This window comes from Uloborus diversus, chromosome 5 (assembly GCF_026930045.1).
Source record: "Uloborus diversus isolate 005 chromosome 5, Udiv.v.3.1, whole genome shotgun sequence".
In the NCBI taxonomy this organism is placed as follows: Eukaryota; Metazoa; Arthropoda; class Arachnida; order Araneae; family Uloboridae; genus Uloborus; species Uloborus diversus.
In genome coordinates this window covers 172,553,240-172,573,517 of record NC_072735.1, presented here as the reverse complement: position 1 = coordinate 172,573,517, position 20,278 = coordinate 172,553,240, and the positions used below count along the sequence as shown (strand labels likewise).

General features: G+C 30.4%; 1 protein-coding gene across 1 annotated transcript in view; it reads right to left on the bottom strand.

Annotated features, from left to right (window-relative positions):
• Positions 1-224: 224 nt before the first annotated feature.
• The window catches only part of LOC129222034 (CCR4-NOT transcription complex subunit 9-like), a 34,837-nt gene continuing 14,783 nt past the window's right edge, over positions 225-20,278 (bottom strand). Inside the window, exons 4-9 of the mRNA XM_054856451.1 lie at positions 14,276-14,363; positions 13,933-14,039; positions 10,228-10,323; positions 6,106-6,204; positions 3,239-3,330; positions 225-630 (exon numbers count right to left, since the gene is read on the bottom strand). Of these exons, the coding sequence (XP_054712426.1) occupies positions 465-630; positions 3,239-3,330; positions 6,106-6,204; positions 10,228-10,323; positions 13,933-14,039; positions 14,276-14,363 (648 nt within the window). The 3' untranslated portion in view covers positions 225-464. The remainder of the gene's footprint in view (positions 631-3,238; positions 3,331-6,105; positions 6,205-10,227; positions 10,324-13,932; positions 14,040-14,275; positions 14,364-20,278) is intronic.

Sequence of the window (20,278 nt, the reverse complement as noted above, 5' to 3'; positions counted from 1 at the left end):
AAGAATTTCCCTTCAGCAAACTACTGGTAAAAAAGTTGCAAAATAATGGCAATAGTAAAATTTTACCTATCACACTGTACAGAGGAGATTAGCTGCAATCATTAATCAGATCTTTGTGACCATTTGAAAACCCAACTGCTTGAACCACTGAAGCTTCGCTTAAAGACTAGTTAAAAATTCATTCCCTCCACAGTTAATAAAAAATAATGTTTACAAAAGAAGTAAAACCATTTATTACAATTCTAAACATATTCAGTCATATTTTTAAATCTACATACCAAACTGTACAACTGTGACATGTCAAGAACAAAAAATAAAATTTCGTGTCTCTCAAACAGATGGCAAGACACGTTGAGTATTAACAAGCTCATAGATCACAAAAAACTTGAAGTTGGGAATGGGGGGAAATACTGATGCAAAAATATGAATCTAGTGTCACAAAGGGGGAGGGGGGAGGAGGGGGTCTACTGAATTGCGTACGCGAGTCGCTCATCCGAAACGGGTGTGCTTTCGAGGTTCTTGAGTAGCTGGCTCAACCAGTGCTTGGTGGATTTGTCTTCCTTCAGACAGCTTGCAAAAGTATTATCCTTGAGCTGGTCTGGAAGACACTGTCGTAATGCCTCTCGAGCCCTAAAAGAGAAAAATACAAGCATTGTAGCTTAAGTATATGTGATGGCATGGTTAGAAATATAAAAATAAATCTATACCTTTTGAACAGGTTTTCCCAAAATTTTTCTCAAAATGTGAAAACACAACCTAAATTGCGAAAATACAGCAAAGCCTTTTCGTTCTTTCACTCAAACAAAAAATAAATGAAAAAAAAACTATGATCCAGGATAGGAAGCAGCAAATGGCGAGTCAACCATATCTTTTTTTAAATCTTAAGCCAAGATTTTAAAATTTTTATTATGTTCAGCAATACTAAGTCTTCTGGCATTATGTCCCTCTCAATAACTGTATTATTAGGAGGAAGCGAGTTCTGAGAACCAAACATGCAGTTTCTTTTTTTATTTTACGCTTAAAAAACAGCGCTACTGAACTTGTATTTTTTTAAAGATGTCATAGATGAAATAAGAATTTTATTTTCAACTAGAGATGACACACACTGAAGCATTTAGAAAGATGAGATTTTGCTAAAACTTTTCCCACAATTTTAGCTTTTATACTAAAGAACTTTTGAACCCAGCTTTCAAACAAAATATTGGTTATCAATTTAATAAAGATTGAAATCATTAAGAAAATTTAGGATGATTTATTTCACTACACATCTTATTCACATTACAATTGCAGGGTACAAAGAAAAAAAGCCCCATCAGTCTAAGCCCCCCCCAAGCAGCAATTTAGAGAGAAAATCATTTGAATATTTGACTGGGTGGAATTTCCTCCAGTACTGCTCATGTTAAAACATTTCAGTTGAATTACAGACAGGCTTGCTAACATTACAAACTGGAAAAGCATGAAAACTAAGGGAATAAAACTAAGAAGCAGGAGAAATTTGTTAGTTGAAACAATTAATTGCTAGTACAAAATTGATAATTTGTTTTTAGACAAATATAATTCATAAAATATAATACAGTGAAGCACTGTTTATACGTTTCTCTTTTATACGTTTTTATCAATTATACTTTTTAAAATTGGTCCCTGCAAAGTCTAATACACATTAACCCATACCTATTATATGTTATTGTGTTTGTACGCTTTTTTCATACAGTCCCTTCAAAAACTTATAAATGGTGCTTCATTGTATTTTTATTTTTAAGTATACAAATCATCTTAAGTTAAAAATAAAACTGATTTATGTTATTTATTTTAAGATTATCTACTACATTATTTGAAAATTTTTTTTAGCCTAGCAATTGATTAAAGAGCGAATATTTAAAAGAAAGGAGACTAAATAGGTATAATTAGTATTCATATTACGGTCATAAGAAATGCATAAATGAAAACTCAATATTAAATAGCGCAGGCAGCTAAATCCTTAGTAAAATTAAAATTTTAAACTTTTAATGCTTGTTTAAAGTTGCTCCGCCTTAGCATTTTCAAAAAATATCCAAATTTTTTGGTAGCAAACAACTGATTCCTTTGCTTTAACAGCCACTAGGTTTTGTACATTTTCACTCATAAAATGAATACAAAACTAATGTTCCATTTCCCTTAAAAAGTCTTCGTTTTCCAAACAAATTTAAGGAATCTACAACAATTTGAAACTTTTTTGCAGTTTAATTTTTTTTTGCAAAAAATTAACAAATTCAGTACTTTCATAATTGTTTCATATTTCTACAATCATTTCACATCATTCAGTGAAAATAGTTATTTGTGAATAAAGTACAATACAGATCATAAAAACATTTAGTGTTAATAAATTATATCGTTCTTGTGCTTTTAAATCCACCTCATCTGCAAATTACAACAAAAGCTAGAGGATTGCCACTCAATTCTGGGTACATAATCCCCTGTATTTACCCTGTTTGAATATGTAGCATAAAACAAGTGAACACTGATATTTGCATAGGAAAATAACATCCTGATAGTTCCTTCATAGGAGAAAAAATGAGTTAACTAAATAAGGATTAAAATTAAAGGATTATTTTCATTAAAACTGAAATAATGGCATGTTGACTGAATATTTATAGTTAACTTTTCATCAAAAGACTTTTTTTAACCATTCATTACTCGGACCTGCAGAAGCAGAAAAATATTGATGAGTAACATCACGCTCTCAAAATTAAAGATGCATAAAATTCAAGATTCATATGAAATAAAAATCATTTTTGCTTTTATGATCATTTTAAAATTTCCTTAAAAAAGTGTGGCGGGGGAGTAATGTCAAAATAAAATTATAAAATGAAATAAAATTAAAAAAAATTACTTTTTTGGTAGTTAATATACATTGACATTCATTTTACAGCTTCAATCTTTTCGAAAAAAAGAAAAAGTGAAATTCATTCTTACATTTTCAGGGACATTTGTTTGGGGGCACATTGAAGGCACATGAATAGATTCCTTTAACAGCAATACTTTAAATGAAGTGAATGGTCGAGTGCATTCGATTTTATTTTCATAAAGTTTTAAAAAGCAACTAGGGGGCTCCGCCCTGCGTTAGTTTTGCTTGCTAACCCTTGCTCACTACTTATGTTGTTGATGTAGACAATTTATTATTTTTATGCTTTTACCCCTGGATGTCTTCCGGACATCTTGCATATACCCAGAATACTGAAAATTAAAAAAAAAAACTTACCGTGGGTTATCTGAAAGACGGAGGTAACAACGAATCACGTGTTTTAGGAGTCTTGCCGACTGTTCCTTCCCAAGTGCTATTACCATTTTACCCTAAAAATAAAATTTTAAAAATTGGATTAGTGAAAAGCAATTAAAAAGTTTCAAAAATATTAATAATAATCAATGTAGTCGAGTCTCGACTTTCACAAGGGATGCGTTCCAAGAATCCTCACATAAGTCGAAATTTCGCGTTGTGGAAAAGGGTGTGCATATGAATTTTTCATAAACATACCTAGTTATTTTAGGCATTCGTAACCTCTCAAACTGAGCTAAACCAGTTCTTAACTATATATTTCTGTTTGTTACATAAAGTGAATTTTTACTTTAATTTAAAATAATCTGTATTATTCAACATAAAATATTATTACAATGCACAAAATCATGAGAAAAAAGAGATAACAGTTTGGTAAATACAGCATGTAGTAAAAATGAAACGCAGCACTATAATAGTACTGTACAGTAGTTATAACTTACAATATGAAGATGGTGATAATTTATGCTGTGCAATCAAATTGTTATCACTCTTCCCTGATATTTCGTGCATGTCAGGAAATTCATCAGAAGAAGAAAAGAAGAATGAATTAATCTTCTACTTTCAGCCGAAAACTTTTGCGTTGCGAATGAGGGATTCTCGTTAGCTATAAAATTCTACACTCAAGAAAAACTTGCATTACAGCCATTTTGCGTAAGTCGAATTCCGATGTAGCGCAAGTTGACTGTATTTGATATTTTTAGTAAATACAAGTCAATGTTTTAAAATAGTAACTGCATGTTCTAATTACAATGTTTATTTTCCTACACATTACTTGTAGTATAAAATAGATTTAGAAATAATATTTTTCCTATTAATATGCACAATACAGTCCATTCCCGCTACAACAGGATTCGACTTAAGCGAAATGGCTGTAACGCAAATTTTTCACGAGTTACAAATTTTATAGCTAACTCGAATTTTTCGTCCACAACAAATTTTTTATAAAGAAGTATCGGCTTCATATTGACTATTAAATATTGATTTCCTGAATGTTATTACATCCCTGCCTGTAAACATCACTGACAAAAGTTCCCACTTCAAACTAATTTACGCATAGCACCAAATAACCATTCAGCATCCTTGATTTATTTTTTTTTCATTCTAAATATTAAAGTTGATGAAATATATTGAAATCTTGGTGGTATCTACATTTAAACTTTGTGAAGCTGGGAAGAAAATGAAAGTTTGATTAAAAAAAAAAGTTAAGATTCTCGAGATGCTTTAACTACAAAATGTCGATGGTAGTGCGACAATAAATATGATAGAATCTTCCATGCGTACAATTAAAAGTCAAACCAAAAAGATATTCATAAAGGTTCAGAACTTATTTTCAATATTTTAGCTTGCAGAGCAGTCTAGCAAAGTAAATATTATGAAAATGGAAGCTGCTCTTTTATTATGGATTTAAGACATCAAGAAGAGGATCTGTTGCCACAAATTGAAACTTTATTAAAGAAAAGGTGAAGCAACCATATTTAAAAATGCATTACATAAGAATAACGATCTGATCATAGAGCATAAATCATCATTATCTTCATTTGTTAACTCATAAATATGCTACTGTATCTACTGCACAGTACTATTATAGTGCAGCATTTTATTATTACTACTGACTGAGCATATGGTGTTTTATTTTATGTCATTCTCTTCCCGTTGATCATTCATTTTGTGCATTTTAAAGTATTTCATGTTAAATAAAAGTTTAATTTTTTAAAAACAGTAAAAGTTTAGTTCTTTATGTAAGAAACTGTAGTGTATAGATGAGGAATGCTTTAAAGCAGTTTGAGAGGTGTTTATAAAAGTTTAAAAGACTTTGGTATGCTTTTAAAAAAAAAGTATTCATATATTTTTCCACAACGCGAAATTTCGACTTACGCGAGAAGTCTTGGATCTTATACCTCGGGTAAATCAGGACTTTACTTTATATGGTTCGAGTAAAAAATACAATTTTTTGAATAGTATTTTAGTATGAATGATAATCCTAATCGTTTGTGAAATCTGATAGTGCATTACAAATAAGAAATTCAGATTAGTTTCAAAAAATAATTCAAATTTATAAGAATTTAAACATGAACTTTTCCCTCACTCTTCTAGTTTAATCAATTTGTTTTACTAAATAAATCAATTGCAGAATTTATACTATTCTCCCCCCCCCCTTCAATGTACCCTACATTTTTAAGTAATCAAACAATTCACTACTTAATCTTTTTTAATATACAGAGAAGCACTGTTGATATGTATATGTAGGGACTATGAAAAAAGCGTACAAACGAAAAAACATACAATCGGTATAGGTTAATGCGTATTAGACTTTACAGGGACCAATTTTAAAAACGTATAATTGATAAAAACGCATAAAAGAGAAACTTATAAACAGTGCTTCACTGTAGATACATTTTATCTTTCAGAGTTCCCTTTTTATTACTTTTAATAAATGATACATTATTGTAAAAGCACTCATTTTCACGAGCCCGTCTTAATTGGGAAAATTTAAGTCTCGAAAAATATTTTTTGCCTCAGATTTTAATTTGCAGTTCTGCTCAAATCGCTGCCTCACAGCAACAGTAAGATATCTAATCCCAGGAATAACACTAAGATATCCATCCTACTGTTGCTCTGAGGTGATGATATAAAATTCACAAAATTTTCACCTTGCACCACCATAGCTACCTTCATTTTCGCGAAAATAGAGATACGTGAAAATAAGTGCTTTCACAGTAATACCACGGCAACTGAATGGTCAACAGATAATCAAACACTTTAAACAAGTGAAAAGAAATAAATGAATTTACCAAAATCATGGCAACGTGAGAAAACCTCTCATAAGTTTGGCAAATGTAATTTAAACCCGTTTCATCTAGAAGAATTTTTTGCAAGATGAAGGTGGCAACCTGTACAAATAAAGAATCATTACTGAAACATGTTAAAACATATTAGAAGTAAGTATGATTTAAAAAAAAAAAAATCGCATTTTTGAACACATTAAGAAACCAGGAAAACTACTTCCAATCATTTTTGTTGCAGTCATCTCTCATCAAGCAATGGCTGAGCTTTGAGGATAATTAGTGAAGGAAAAGACAGCAAGAATGTTTTCTATAAGTTTTTTCCTCTCTAAACCTATCGAGTTTAAAAAGGCATACTTACAAACACTGTAAGTACTATGTACTCGTCAGTACTTTAACGTATACATTTGTAATGTATACTACAATACATTCTTATTATTTATATTTTTGTATGAATTATGTTGCAGACAAAATCTTGTTTTTGAGAAACCTTAAAATACCGTCAATGTTCAGTTTGAGGTCACAAAATTTAAAACAATTTAGTGGCAGGGGAAGGGCAGAGAGATTAAGCTTTAAATGAGAACACAATATTACTAAAAGATTTTTTAGGGGGATTTTTTTTTTAAATTATAAAGTTAAGAAGTCCAATTTTCTTGCTTAAAAATTTAGATAGGCGAATTACAAAACTTGCACTTTAATACCTTGGTACTTTAAGCAAAAGCAGTGTAGAAATTTTAATACATAGCATTTTCCCACATTTATCAGTTATCAAATTATATCATGAAAAGAATCATCGACAATTTATACAGAATAACAGATAAACAAATCAAATTAGCCATTTACTATAATAAGTTGGCCTTCTTTTATTTTCATCTTAGAAATTAAACTCAAGGCCTACTGTTCTCATCTCAGTTTACAAGACCGAGGGCTCTGCGGTGCAAAGCATATATTCCAGTTAAGTAATGAACCGAGCTCCGAACTCCCAGGGATTAGTTCCCAAGCCAGCACGGAACTCTTTATCAACCCACTGAAGGGATGAAAGGCTAATAAAACATACTTAATGTAACTAAATTCAAGATGAGTAATGGAAATGCTTTTAATTTTCACAAAATAGGTATTATTTCCCATTTTCAACGGACATTTAGTAAAAATAAATATTAGTTAAAAAAAAATGTGTTGCATCCCTACCTCAAACAATAAAAAAAAAAAAATATTTTCAACCTAGTGTTCATATTAAATTTTAATAAACTTTGGGTGATATGTGACCAATCACTTAATTGGTCAACTACTATCCATCCAAAGATAATTTTTCACTTTTTAGTTCATTTTGTTATGAAAGCATGTTTTTTTTAGTTTTTTAAACTATTTTCTTCTTTTTAGTTTTAAATTGTGTTAAGAAAAAATATTCATTTCAACATGGTTCAAAATCTTTTATATTCATGAAATTTGCCCAAAAAAAGCAACTAAAGGTCTCGGGTGGCGTTTGAAACGTGGTTTCTCGAACTCCAAAAAGAGCAACTGTATCCCTTAAAGTGTAATAGCCGAGCTCTAAAAGCATTCAACTTCGCCTGTGGAGTAATTGTCTAATCCAGCTAATCCATCTCAGTCATCGATGTATGTGTGCGGAAATCATATCTACATTACTTTGTACTAAAGTTGAGATGCATTTGAATAAAAGTTTTGTTTAACAATGATCTGATCAGCAATGAATTTCCAATTGAAGGCTCACCTAAATTTTGGCATGAAATTAGTTAAAAACCAATTATATTTCATGTTCTAATTACCTTGGAACAAATTTTGTCTGATGCAGAAAAATTAAAGGTTTTTGAAGATATTTTTAAACAATTTTTGCGAGCATTTTTTAATGTATTTTTTAAAATTTTTCCTTTTTCATTGTTGGATTTATGTCAAAATATTGATTAAAATCGGAGGAAACTAACAATTAAAAGAGCTAATTTGATTATAAAATACTGCATTGTCATCGGGTCTGAGGTCGCATGCCAAATTTCAAAAGAATCCGATCGCAGGAAGTGTGCAAAATTTGAGCTGCGAGATTCCGTTACAAGATACATACAGGTGAAGCTAATAAAAGCGTGTTAAAAACAGGCAAGAGCATTAAAGATAATTTGATTTGAGGATAACAGCAAAGGCAGTTTTACTAATAAATTTTTCTGACTTGAAGACTAAAAATAGATCCTGAAATTTGTACTTTAGAAATGAGTTGTAACCTAACAAAAAAAAAAAAAAAAAGTGATTGAAGTTAAGACTAATGAGCAGTCCCATATCAAAAATGTTAGCTTTTATGAATAGTGAATAACTACAGGCAATATGTTTTTCCATCATTTATAACTTCTTAACATTTTTAAGTATATTTTATTATTTGATTAAAACGGCACACAATAAAAGCACTAAAATGGCATTCAAGATTTAAAACTGCATTCCTATAATTAGTTTTGTGATAAAAAGCTTTATATTTTGAAAATTAAAATGGCAGTTTATAAACTTTCATATTTGAAGAATTTGATGGAAAAAGAGGCATTTTAAAAAATTAGTCAAAACAAAATAATTCAAGTCACAATGTTGAATAATTTCTTCAATAAAACCATGCGGATTCTATTGATAAACTGAAAGTTGAAAACAAAATTAATGGCACAAGAAAGCTAGCTGTAACGAAATTATGTTTAGAATTGCTTCAGGAAAATTGCAACTGTAAAAAAAAAAGGCTGTATTGTTTTGAATAGAAGATTCTCAATTTTTTTACATTTCTCCAATATTTTTATACCAGAAAGAGATAAATATATTTAACTAGCTGACCCCACAAAAATTGTTCTACCATACAAATATTTTCTAGTGAATATTTTGCTTGTTAATTAAAAAATAACGAATGTATTGTAAGTTTGTGGGGATGAGATCTTTGACAGAAAGGAATGGAGCGTTGTATACAATGATTACCGATAAAAACACCAACCATTCATTTTCTCAATACAGTAATACACATGCACACAAGCAGACAAAACTTTTGTATCATTCAAAATTTGGCACGCATTGCTTTGCGATACAAAAGAAATGCAGAATAAAATGTCAAAATGACGCAACTTTCTGGCAAAACGTCGGAAAACTCTATGATTTCAAAAAATTTTGTTGCTATCTTCTCTTCGTCTACAAATAAAATATTTGTAATTAATTAAAGCAAGGCTTTTACAGTGATTTTCAACAATAGTTTTTATAATGATTTTCAACAATGGTGTTAGCTATAATTTTCAACAATGGATTTTACAATGACTTTCAAAAAAAAATCTGGATAGGGATAACCTGATTATGGTATGAAATATACTTTACGACCTATTCTCATATTAACCAAATACACATAAAAAATTTCATAAAAATCAGTCGGAGGAGTTCAAATGATCTTGGATCTTATTGCAATTCTGTTTTTTTTCTGTGTGGACTCTTACTAAAACTGGTTTAGTTTTTGTACTATTTTTATGTAAATGTCATACATTTCTAACTTTTATTTTTTCATTTCTTGCTTTATTTGTTTTGTGATCAACCAATTCCAATTTTTTTATCCTTCACTCTTTTTTCTGCATTTCTCCATTTGTTACATCACTTCCATACATAGTTTTTCCCATCAGTAAATTGATTGCTAATTTATTCAGAATGGTTTTCTTTTTAGACTATTTGCATTGTGTATGGGTTCTTGGAAATTTATTACTTAACAGTTCCCCCCCCCCCCCCCATGGAATTATAATAAATTTTGGCTCCAGGGGACATGTTTTTCTTTTTTGTTTAGTTAAACTTCTGTTTTTTGGTATTTATACTTTCTCCTGTTCCACGCATTGCTTTTTTAGGATGACTTTTCATCCAGAAGCTCATACTTTATTGTATTGAAAAAGGTGTTCCTTGTAACATCGAAACATGTGTCTGCTGTAATTGGCACTTTTTGTGCTTCAAAACGTTGGATAACTGATTTTCATTGTTACTGTGACAAGGAATTTTTATAAATTAGATTATAAACTATATTAAAGAAATACAGTACTGCAACATTTAAAGTTACTTTATTTTACCCCTTACGCCCCTAAAAATGTCATTTTTAAGTAAACTGCCCTAAAAATAATTATTACTGCTTACTGTTTTGGATAATTCACTGCCAGATTCCATGATTCTTAAACAAAGTGGTATTATTTCAGTCGACAGGAGAAAATTTATCACTTCTTGTTCATCAGTCTAAAACAAAGGGGAAAAAACCCTTTAAACAACTTGTAAAAATTAAAGGAAACAAATTTAATTTCATATTTTGGATTAAAACTTTAGCTAAAAGAAAGCTATTTGCCACTTGAGTTGACACACATTGTAGAAACCATTAATGCAAGATTTGTAATGCTTTTCCATGAAATTTACATACAATTAAAGATTACAGAGCAATTCAGTAACATTTTCTTTACTATAAGAAAATAGTTCATAAATTAAGTTTCTCCTTTACAAACACATTACAAAATCTACGATTTAATGCAGAAACAATGAATTTTTATGAATGGCTTTTAAAAAGAGAAGTTACAGCTGAATCTTGAGCTTCAAATTTTTTTGGCGAGTTCTAGTTCAGTCTGTATAGCAATAAAAATCTATATAAATAAAACAAAGAATGTGTGTATGTTTCTTATACAAATCCAGTTTACGTTGGATCGCTACCACATTTTTTAGGGAGGTATTTGCCCCCCCCCCCCCCCGGAGAAGGAACATAGAGGGGTTTTTGAACGCCAAAGAAAGAACTGAACCATTTAAATTTTTTAGACTGAAAATTGCATTAAATGGCTCTTTCTACCCGAAATAACTATCACACCGGTTTGATTTTTGCATCATTCAAAAGCCCGTGAAAAATAACTAAGAAATTAATTTCCTTCCTTCGAATTTTGAAAAATCCCAGGCTGTAAAATCATTGGGGAAAAAAATCTAAAAACATTTTTAAGCCTAAATGGAATATAATTTCACATCAGAAAAATTATCGTTTGTGCGATCTTATTTTAAATTAGCATGAAAACAATTCAGAAGACTGCCACTTTTTCCCCTTGACTAACTAAATATTTTTTTTGTTTTGAGGTAAAAATATTCCCTTTTGATTATTATTTGGCAATTTATCTTAGGTTGCGTTAAGTTTATTTGGGAATTTTTGATCTGCCGTTTTCTTTCTTAATGGATGACAATTTTGATAGGAATTGAACCTGATTGAACATGTGTCACTTGACATAACTTATTTTTTAGGTAAACCGTGCAGAGCCGGGCAATGCATCTAGTGTATCCAATGCACTTGTTAGGTCTAACTTTGTGACTATTGAGTTCTTATTGAGGCAAACATTTCTCACAAAATAAAAACTAGTTTATACTGCACAGAATTTACTATATTTCTTACAATGAATGAGTATGCAAAAAGGGCAGAATGAAATTTTGTATTAAAAGAAAACATCAGATATTAAGCAGACTAGCTTTGAGGTGGACCAAGGGTGCATAATACCAGACGAACAACTGAGCTAAGAGACTGTACACTTCAGATTCAAGGGATTTTTTTCTTTTTTTTTTTGGGGGGGGGGGGGGCTCATTGGGTTAAACAGGGCTGCAGAGAGTGAAGCAAAATGACAGATTTCGGCTGCAACAATTTCAGAGCCTGTGGTTCTCTCATTAACTCCAAAACCAGGATGACTTTGACTCCACCTCCCTAGCATTGGCAGAGGTAGATTTTAAGGGCAAATAACAGATTCCTACTCTTGGAAAATGGAAAGCATTCAACTTCCAACTATGACTCCTTCAAACTCAAAATCAGTCCAACTCTAACGTCTTAGTTTTCAAGAAACCAAACACTTCTAAGAATGGTTTTGGATTTTTGGTAACCAGTAAACATTTCAATTTCTGTACAAAAGCTTTTTATGGAATAAATTTGGCAGATGACGCTGAGAAACAATTACTACATCTATGCTGCATAATATAAGAGACTACTAAGTTGTTACACAGAAAATCTTTAAAATATGGTTCAAATACAGTTTGGGAGATTCAACAAAAAAATTAATAGTTTGGGGAAATTTACAGCACTGGACTTTTTCTGCAATCCTAGGGAAGACATTCGGATCAATGATACAACAATCTAAGTTACTGTGAGACCAATTGAAGTGATTATAATTTCATGCACATTTGGTATGCAAATTTTGTCAGGTACTTTAAAAGAAAAAAATAAATAATGAAACTATGCATATAACTGAAGTAAACTTTGTTTGACAGTACAATTTTTTTTTTTCCGTTCAGATGCGGTTTCTTTAGCTAAAGACCAATATTTCTCTCCATGATTTGTGAACCGTAAGATATAATTTTATTCACACAAAATTGTTTCTCAGTGCTGGAAAAGATCAAAATGTTAGAAAATTTACAACCAATAAAATAGAAGCTATTATTTAGCTTCAATCTTGCACCATTTTAAAAATTATATCACTAACGCTGTCGATTATAGAACTTTATTTTGTTACAATTCATAGGTAAACTCGAAAAGGGTCCTCCCTCCATCAATTAAAAGTATTTAAAATGTCTTCATTCCAAGCAGAATTTAATAAGCTTGCATATATTTCTCTCTTTTTTTTTGGTGGAATTTCAATACTTCAACTAGTCTGCAATATCTCCCAAAACATTTCTGGCAGCTTTCCAACACTGCACTTTTGTAAAGAAATTGATTTTTTTTCCTCCTTATTTTGTCAAGTTCCTCCTGGAATTTGGCCGAGTTCTTCTAGTTCTTACATAAGACCATTTCACCTGGTTCACTTGGGAATTGGTTTTCTTAAACAGCTTTGCAGTTCTGGGAAGAACATTAAATGTTTTATCATATTGGGAAAATTCCTTATTTAAGCTCTTAACTCTTTGATAATATTGCAAAATTCAGAACACTGATTCAACTTTAGGTCTGGAAAAATTAAACAAAGTAAATTTACGTTTAGATATTTGTATTATAGACCAGGGTTTTTCAAACTGGTTGCCACGGCAAAGGTGCAGCAAAGTGAAGCAAGGGGTGTTGCAAGTGGCTTAAGTATCACTATACATACACAAAAGGGGGGGGGGGGGTGAGCCGTGAGAAAATTCTAATACTTCAACAGGTGCCACAAATCCAAAAAATTTGGAGGCCCCTGTTTTTAAATTTTATATTGTCAAGTTATATCCAGTTCTGATATTTTTATTTAGATAATATTTCTCAAATACATTACATTTTTCTGTGTTAATAAAATATTAGAAAATAAAATTTGAATAATTTGAGAAGATAAATTCTGTTTCCTGATTTTTTCAGACCTCAAATATTACTCAGTTAAAAGTAAATATAAATAAAAACACATACAGTGGTTGTTGCTTATAAGAAATAATACTAATTATTTCTTATAAGCAGCAACCAATAATTGTTCTAAACAATTTTAATGCAATAAAGCGGCTAATTCAGTACAGCTAGATTTTGCTCTGTTTTTTAGGATCTGATTCACTAAAGCAATTGATCCAATTAACCACTGGTTCAATAAACTGGCATCCATTGTATTATCAACAGTAGAATGTTTTTTACATATATATATTCAAATGAAAAAGTAGATATTTGTTTACAGAGTTTAGGAATTTTCCTCGTCACATCACGTGACTTACTTACAAATCATTAAGACTACACATTTTGAAAAAGTCTAGCCTAGGGCAAAGTGTGACAAAAATAAGCGATCAGTGGATTCTATGGAAGATTAACACAAAATCAGAACTATTTTCCACGATACTTTCCATCCGTACAAGCCAAACAATGACAGTAAATATCAGCACAAAGCAGTTTCTCACCTTAACAAGAGCTCCTATAACACCTAAACTTGTTAACCTTAAATATTCAAAAGGCCTTGTTTTGCTGACTGTATGCAGGAACGGATACAAATACAATGGAGTATTGGCTGAAAATAAAATAAATGAAAATTTGTAAGAAATATATGAACAACATAATTCACTTGCAAAATTAGTTTTAATTTTAACAAACCAAATTGAAAAAAAGAATTCAACTATAAAATTTAGTATTGGTAAGGGGTTGGCCAGGAACCAAACCCTGGCAATTGATTGTTACTAGTAACATGAAAAGTAAGCTTAAACGTAAATTCAAAACCAAAACATAGTCATATTTTGATAAATTTACCTTGTAGAAAGGCGGAACGGGTCTCAGGATGAGAAGCAACACATTGTAGGAGTGCCAATGCATTGCAGACTCTATTTGATTGATGGGCCTAGAAAGTGAAAATTATTACAACGATTAAGCAATTTCAATAATTGAAAATCAAATTTCTTCTGCCTTCTTGGTACTCAAGATGAACAATGTTAAAGATTATATAAAGTTATTTCTTATAAAAAATAAATCTATGAGTAAAACTAAAAATCAGTGTTGCAAAATATCAATAAAATACTATTAAACCTACAATTTCCTTTTTGCAAGAAAAGGACAATCTAAATTGCGAAAATGAACAACAAACACTCATTTTTTAATGATGCTTTTATCAATGTATGAAAAATTTCAAACAAGAAACAAAAAGAAACAATACTAATACATACTGGTGAAAAGCACTTCATCTCTCTACCTAATATTTTACTGAGAATTTGTTACTGATTAAAAAAAAAATGTTACAAATATTATAAGCAGGGTTCGAAAGTCATGATATTTTCAAAAATATACAAGATTTTGATATATATCTGATATATATTCGATATTTTTAATCAACTCAAACTAAAGTCTTCAAAATAGTAAATGCATCCTCAAATCGCTCTTTATTTTCCTATATTATAATTACAATTTGTAAACTTATATTGAATGTTTCTTCCATTAATTATATCTAATATTTCATTTTACATTTTTATCAATTTTAATAGAGTTAATTTAGCATTAGCTGTTTCTCTTTTTTTCTGTTAGTTTCTTTTACAGTTATACAATTAAAAAAGTAAATGAAATGTATTAGTCAGTGCAGTTATAACACATTTTCTTTTTTCTGAGCAATGTTAATTAATCAGTTTCATAAATTAAAATTGTTACATTACTAATAATTTTATGAATATAAAATACAAGTAAAAAGAATTATATTAATTTGTTATATTAATGATGTATTACAGGGTGGCGACAGGAACTGTGAAAAAAAGTTCCCTGACTTTTCCCTGATTAAGTTCACCAAATTTCCCTGATTTACATTACCAATGATAATGGTTTTCTTTCTTTGCTCTACTTGAAATCCATTGTATATCTGTATAAAATGCAGTATTTTTAACGTTTTAAGCTGTGTAACGTTGTTGAACTAAAGATATATTTTCAAAAGATGTTACTTTTTTTTAAATAAAATGGTTAAAAAAATACATCAAGTCAATCTTTGGGGGGGGGGGGGGAACCTACAAAACAGTACATTAAATTTCTCTACAATAGAAAGATTATAGAAAATTAAAAAAAAAAAAATACTTCACTTCCAGAAACCACTTAGCATGAGAATTTTAAGAAACTATTAAAATTACTCTTAAAAACATATGTGTATTTAAGATAGAACTTAAAAGTAATTAAAGTCATTTTGAACTAAGTTTTCAAACAGTATAATAATTGTTGCAAGAATAACAAGTAAAGTGAAAGAATAGAATATTTATGCAAAACAGATGAAACCATTTGACATCCATTCATAGGGAGCTTTTCCCTAATCAAGAACATAGGTTTTAATGAATGAATACAGCATTTTAACAATAAAAAAAATTACTTAAGTACACAAATTAACTCTATTTAAAATCATTTCAGTATGTAATGAAAAAAAAAATATCTTAGATTGCTTTTGTAAAAAAAACTTTGAAATGCAAGAAAAAAAATAAAAAAAAAAATTACTTAATTTCAAAACATAAAAGAATACAACTTGGTTATAAAATTAAAGAATCACTTAAGTCTGAAGAAAAGAAAGCCTTTATAATCTGCGGTGGCAACAAATAGTATAACGGCAAAAAACAAAGTTTTTTTAATTGAAAGTTCAGTTTTAGCAATTAAATTGAAAATGCAAAGAAGTGATAACTTTTAAGCTTTTATAGTATTAATTCAAAAACCAAAGATTTCTTCTTGAGATCGTGATTACAGTACGCTAATCACTTCAAGACAATGGAATAAAGGCAAAGAAGCTAAGGCATTAATGATGGCTTCCTCTTTGCCTGTATGGTTGTTTATTTTGCGTCGCATTGAAAGCGTAAAAGGAAATTTCAAGCTAGGTAAAATAAACAACCTAACAGACACAGAAGCAGTCTTAGGAAGTTCATCCTTTGGTTAATAAGTAAGATTCAATACTTAGATGTTGAGGAAAAAAGATGCACAGATATGCGGCAGTGTATAATCACATCTCATTAATTTTACTTTTTTTTTTAACAGATCATTGGCAGAAAATGCGCAGGGAATTAGAGTACTTAATTTTGTAAAGGAAAAAAAAAATATTTTTCTTCATAAAATAAATTTTCCCTGATTTTTTGTTATTTTTTCAAAATTCCCTGACTTTTACCTGATTAATAAAGTTCCCTGACTTTTCCCTGATCTGTCGCCACCCTGTATTATTAATACATCATTAAAATATAGTACATATTATTTTAGTTATTTTTCATAATTAACAGTATTACTCTGATTAATACACTTTTTGCATTGAAAAGACCGTAGTTCGAAAAATAAATATCGAAAATGATATTTTAAAAATAAATCTATATATCGTGATATATATATATCGACTGATATATATCGGCGAAAGCCGATTACAGGGCCTAAAAGTGAGTTCAGCTTTTGAATAATGATTTGCAAATTCGAAAGAAAGAAAAATTACGACTTGTAATCCAACCAAAGATAATAGAAAAAAGTATTAGTCAAAATGCTTTTAAGTTATGTTACTATAAATTAGATGACGTGCAGGGTAAAGTTGATACTTTGATAAAAAGTAGTTTTATTTACAATATTTATTACATATAACAATCAGAAAAATAATAAATCATTGACTGTAAAAAATAAACATCTTACGACCAAACGGCACGACCTTGAGCGTCACGGATCTGGACTAAATTCTGGATTTAGGTTTATTCCCACTAGATATGAGCTCAGGTAAAGTGGATTGTCTGCATAGGCCCTAGTTCGGCCGAAATGGGGGTCCAAAGTTTCCAGTTTAGCTCCAGCATGCAATGGTTTTTCCATTAAAATTAACCTTTTTTAAACTTTTTTCTTGATACTGCATAGCAGTATCACTCATCTGAATGCATTCACAATATAGAATAAATTCCACCACCCCTACGTTGTACTAACAAGAGACGCGACAGATGTTAGGACAGCAAATATTTTGCCAAAATTTCAAGAAAACGCTATTGCAGTTCCGAGGCCAAACCAGCAAAGTTAGACCCTCCTTGCAGCCGAATTAAAGGCTATTTACTCTAACTATTTTACCTGGGGTCATATATCTAATACGAATTGAACTAAATTCAGAAATTTATCCAAGTTCATGACCCTCAAGATTTTGCCGTTTGAACTACACTGATTTGCAGGATTTCAGAATTACAATGGCGTTTTTAATGGAATAAGAAATTTTGGGACAATATTTACCTTTCGAAGACATTTGACGTCTCTTGTCAGTAGAACGAGGGGTGGGGGGATATTGTGAATGCATTTGACTCATAGGGCAATGCAAATCAACAAAAAGGTAAAGAAAGTCTAATTTCAAGGGAAAAACCATTGCTTTTCTGGACTCAAACAACAACTTTGGACCCCCGTTGCAGCAGTACTAGGGCCTATGCAGTCTAACCGCTTTACCTAGGTTCATATCTAGTGTGAACTGACCTAAATCAAGAATTTCATCGAGATCTGTGGCCCTCAAGGTCGTGCTGTTTGGTAGTTAGTATACAATATAAAATAGCACAACATGCCAGTCATTTAGGCGTGAGTGTGTGGTGGGGAAAGACAGTATAATGCATTTGTCTTTTTGTTAATTTTTATACATAACATGCATAGTTAAAAACCAATTAACCAAATATTTTGACTTATGCTCAAAGATCATTATACTTGGCAGTGCATTCAAGTGATTCTAACTGGAATTCCGTAAAAATACATTATAAAAAATATATTTCAGCTTCCTGTTAAATAAATGTAATTTTGATACTTGATACATTTAACCAAGATTCTTTCCTCTTCCATTAGCACACTTGTTTTTCATCTTTGAAAACATAATTGATACACATTAATTAAAATAAATTTCAAGTTGAGGATACGGGAAGTTAGGATTTAAAAACCAGCTTGATAAAATGTTTATTAATTATTTCACAAAAAAGTATGCAAAGAAAAAAAAATCCAATTTGACTACAGTCCTTCCTAGTTTCAATTTTATTCTTTTACTGAAATTCAAATAAAGGTTTGAATTGTTTTTCCCCCCTATGAAACCAAAGATTAACATAAAAACCAAAGTAGAAAATTTAACAAAATGTTAGAAATCGCTTTGTTTTTACGATTTGGCTTAGCTTACACTGAATATTAGATAATTGCTCATCAATATTGCTTTCCCATAAACACTAATATAGTTATATAAATCCAATTAAAATATTTTTATATTTAGGATCAGGGTTCGCTGATATATATCATGATATATATCTGATATTTTGAAAATATCATGATATTTTTGATATTTGTTTTTTCAGCTACAGTGTTTTCAATATAAAAAGTAGTAAATTATAGTAATAATGTTCATTTATTATTAAAAATAACTAAGAAGTTATGTACTATATTTTTATGATGCATTAATACAACAACTAGTCGACCCGTGCGGAACTCCGCACTGTACTTCAAATCGTTTCATAAGGCATTTCGCTCTTTAAAATTTCAAAGAAAGAATATTATGAAGAAAAACCGAAAAAAGGAAACAGAAAAAAGTAAGCGCACAAGAGAAGGCATGTAATTTGAAGACATCGGTAACAAAGCCTCATTAAATACAACGTTGTGATAATTTGATCATCGCTCCCCTTTTGGTTGTATGTATTTTCAATGCAAATATAAATATCATTAAAAGTGTGACTGAGTGACACGTGAAAAATCAGTAATTTTGCATGTGAAAAAGCAGGTTGTGACAAATAGAGTCCTGCCCATGTGAGCATCCGACGGAAAAAAAAAAGAAACATTAAAGAGATATTTAGTGGCACGGATTCGAACTGGCGCCATTCTGATTAACAGTACGATGCTCCAAACCTAGCAACTGTGCCTTCCTTTTCGAATGCTATTCATTGAATGAATGCGTAATAAAACACAGTAAAAAAAGTTTTTCGCCGAAAAAATATAAGATCATGCGTCTATGTTTTGTCATTAGCTAGCATAATACGATTTAAAATTATTCGTAAAACATGGAATTTGATTAAAGAATGAGGAAGATTCCACGTAGCGATTGAAACAAACATTCTAGAGAAGTAATAAATTCGGTTGAAAAATTAAGTGTTTTTATTTTTGAATATTCAACAATTTCCCAAGGCAGGCTTCTTTAACCTGTACGGCTTAAAAGCCCGCACATGTTTTTCTTTTAATCGAACACTTAAAATTCAAAACCAAAACCAGTTGAACCGAGTCCGTTTTTTAAATGTAATTTTTCGAACGTAGACAAAATGTTTTTTTTTTCAGCCGAAAGCAGAGGAGTAGAAAATGATTTCTTACTAATGAAGATAATAACTTTAATGTTTTATATCGTATTCGAATAAAAAATTAAAGATTTACTGGTTGAAACTCTTAGTTTTAATTTGGCATAGTATTTTTTCATTTGTACAAAAGTTCGAAAACTACTATTAAAAAAAATCTACATTTCCGCATACAATGAAAATGTTTTTCTGCATAAAAAGGATTCCCTTGAGGTATATCTAATACTTTTTTTATGCTTACGTTATGCTCAGTGGTCTGGACGGAGTCAAAGCTTAAAAAAAAGGGAAGAACACCCTTCGATTAGCAGTCAACTTATCTGAATAATAACTGTAGCCTGCATAAAGGAGTCGAAACACCAAATAGCATTCCCACTGAATTTATTTTATTACGTGTGTTATCTGTTGTATGTTATGAGTACATATAATACGTAATATTACTGCTAATTTGTTATTATGTGGGACAGCCCGAACTGGTCCGAAGTTCAGACAGTCAGGGCTC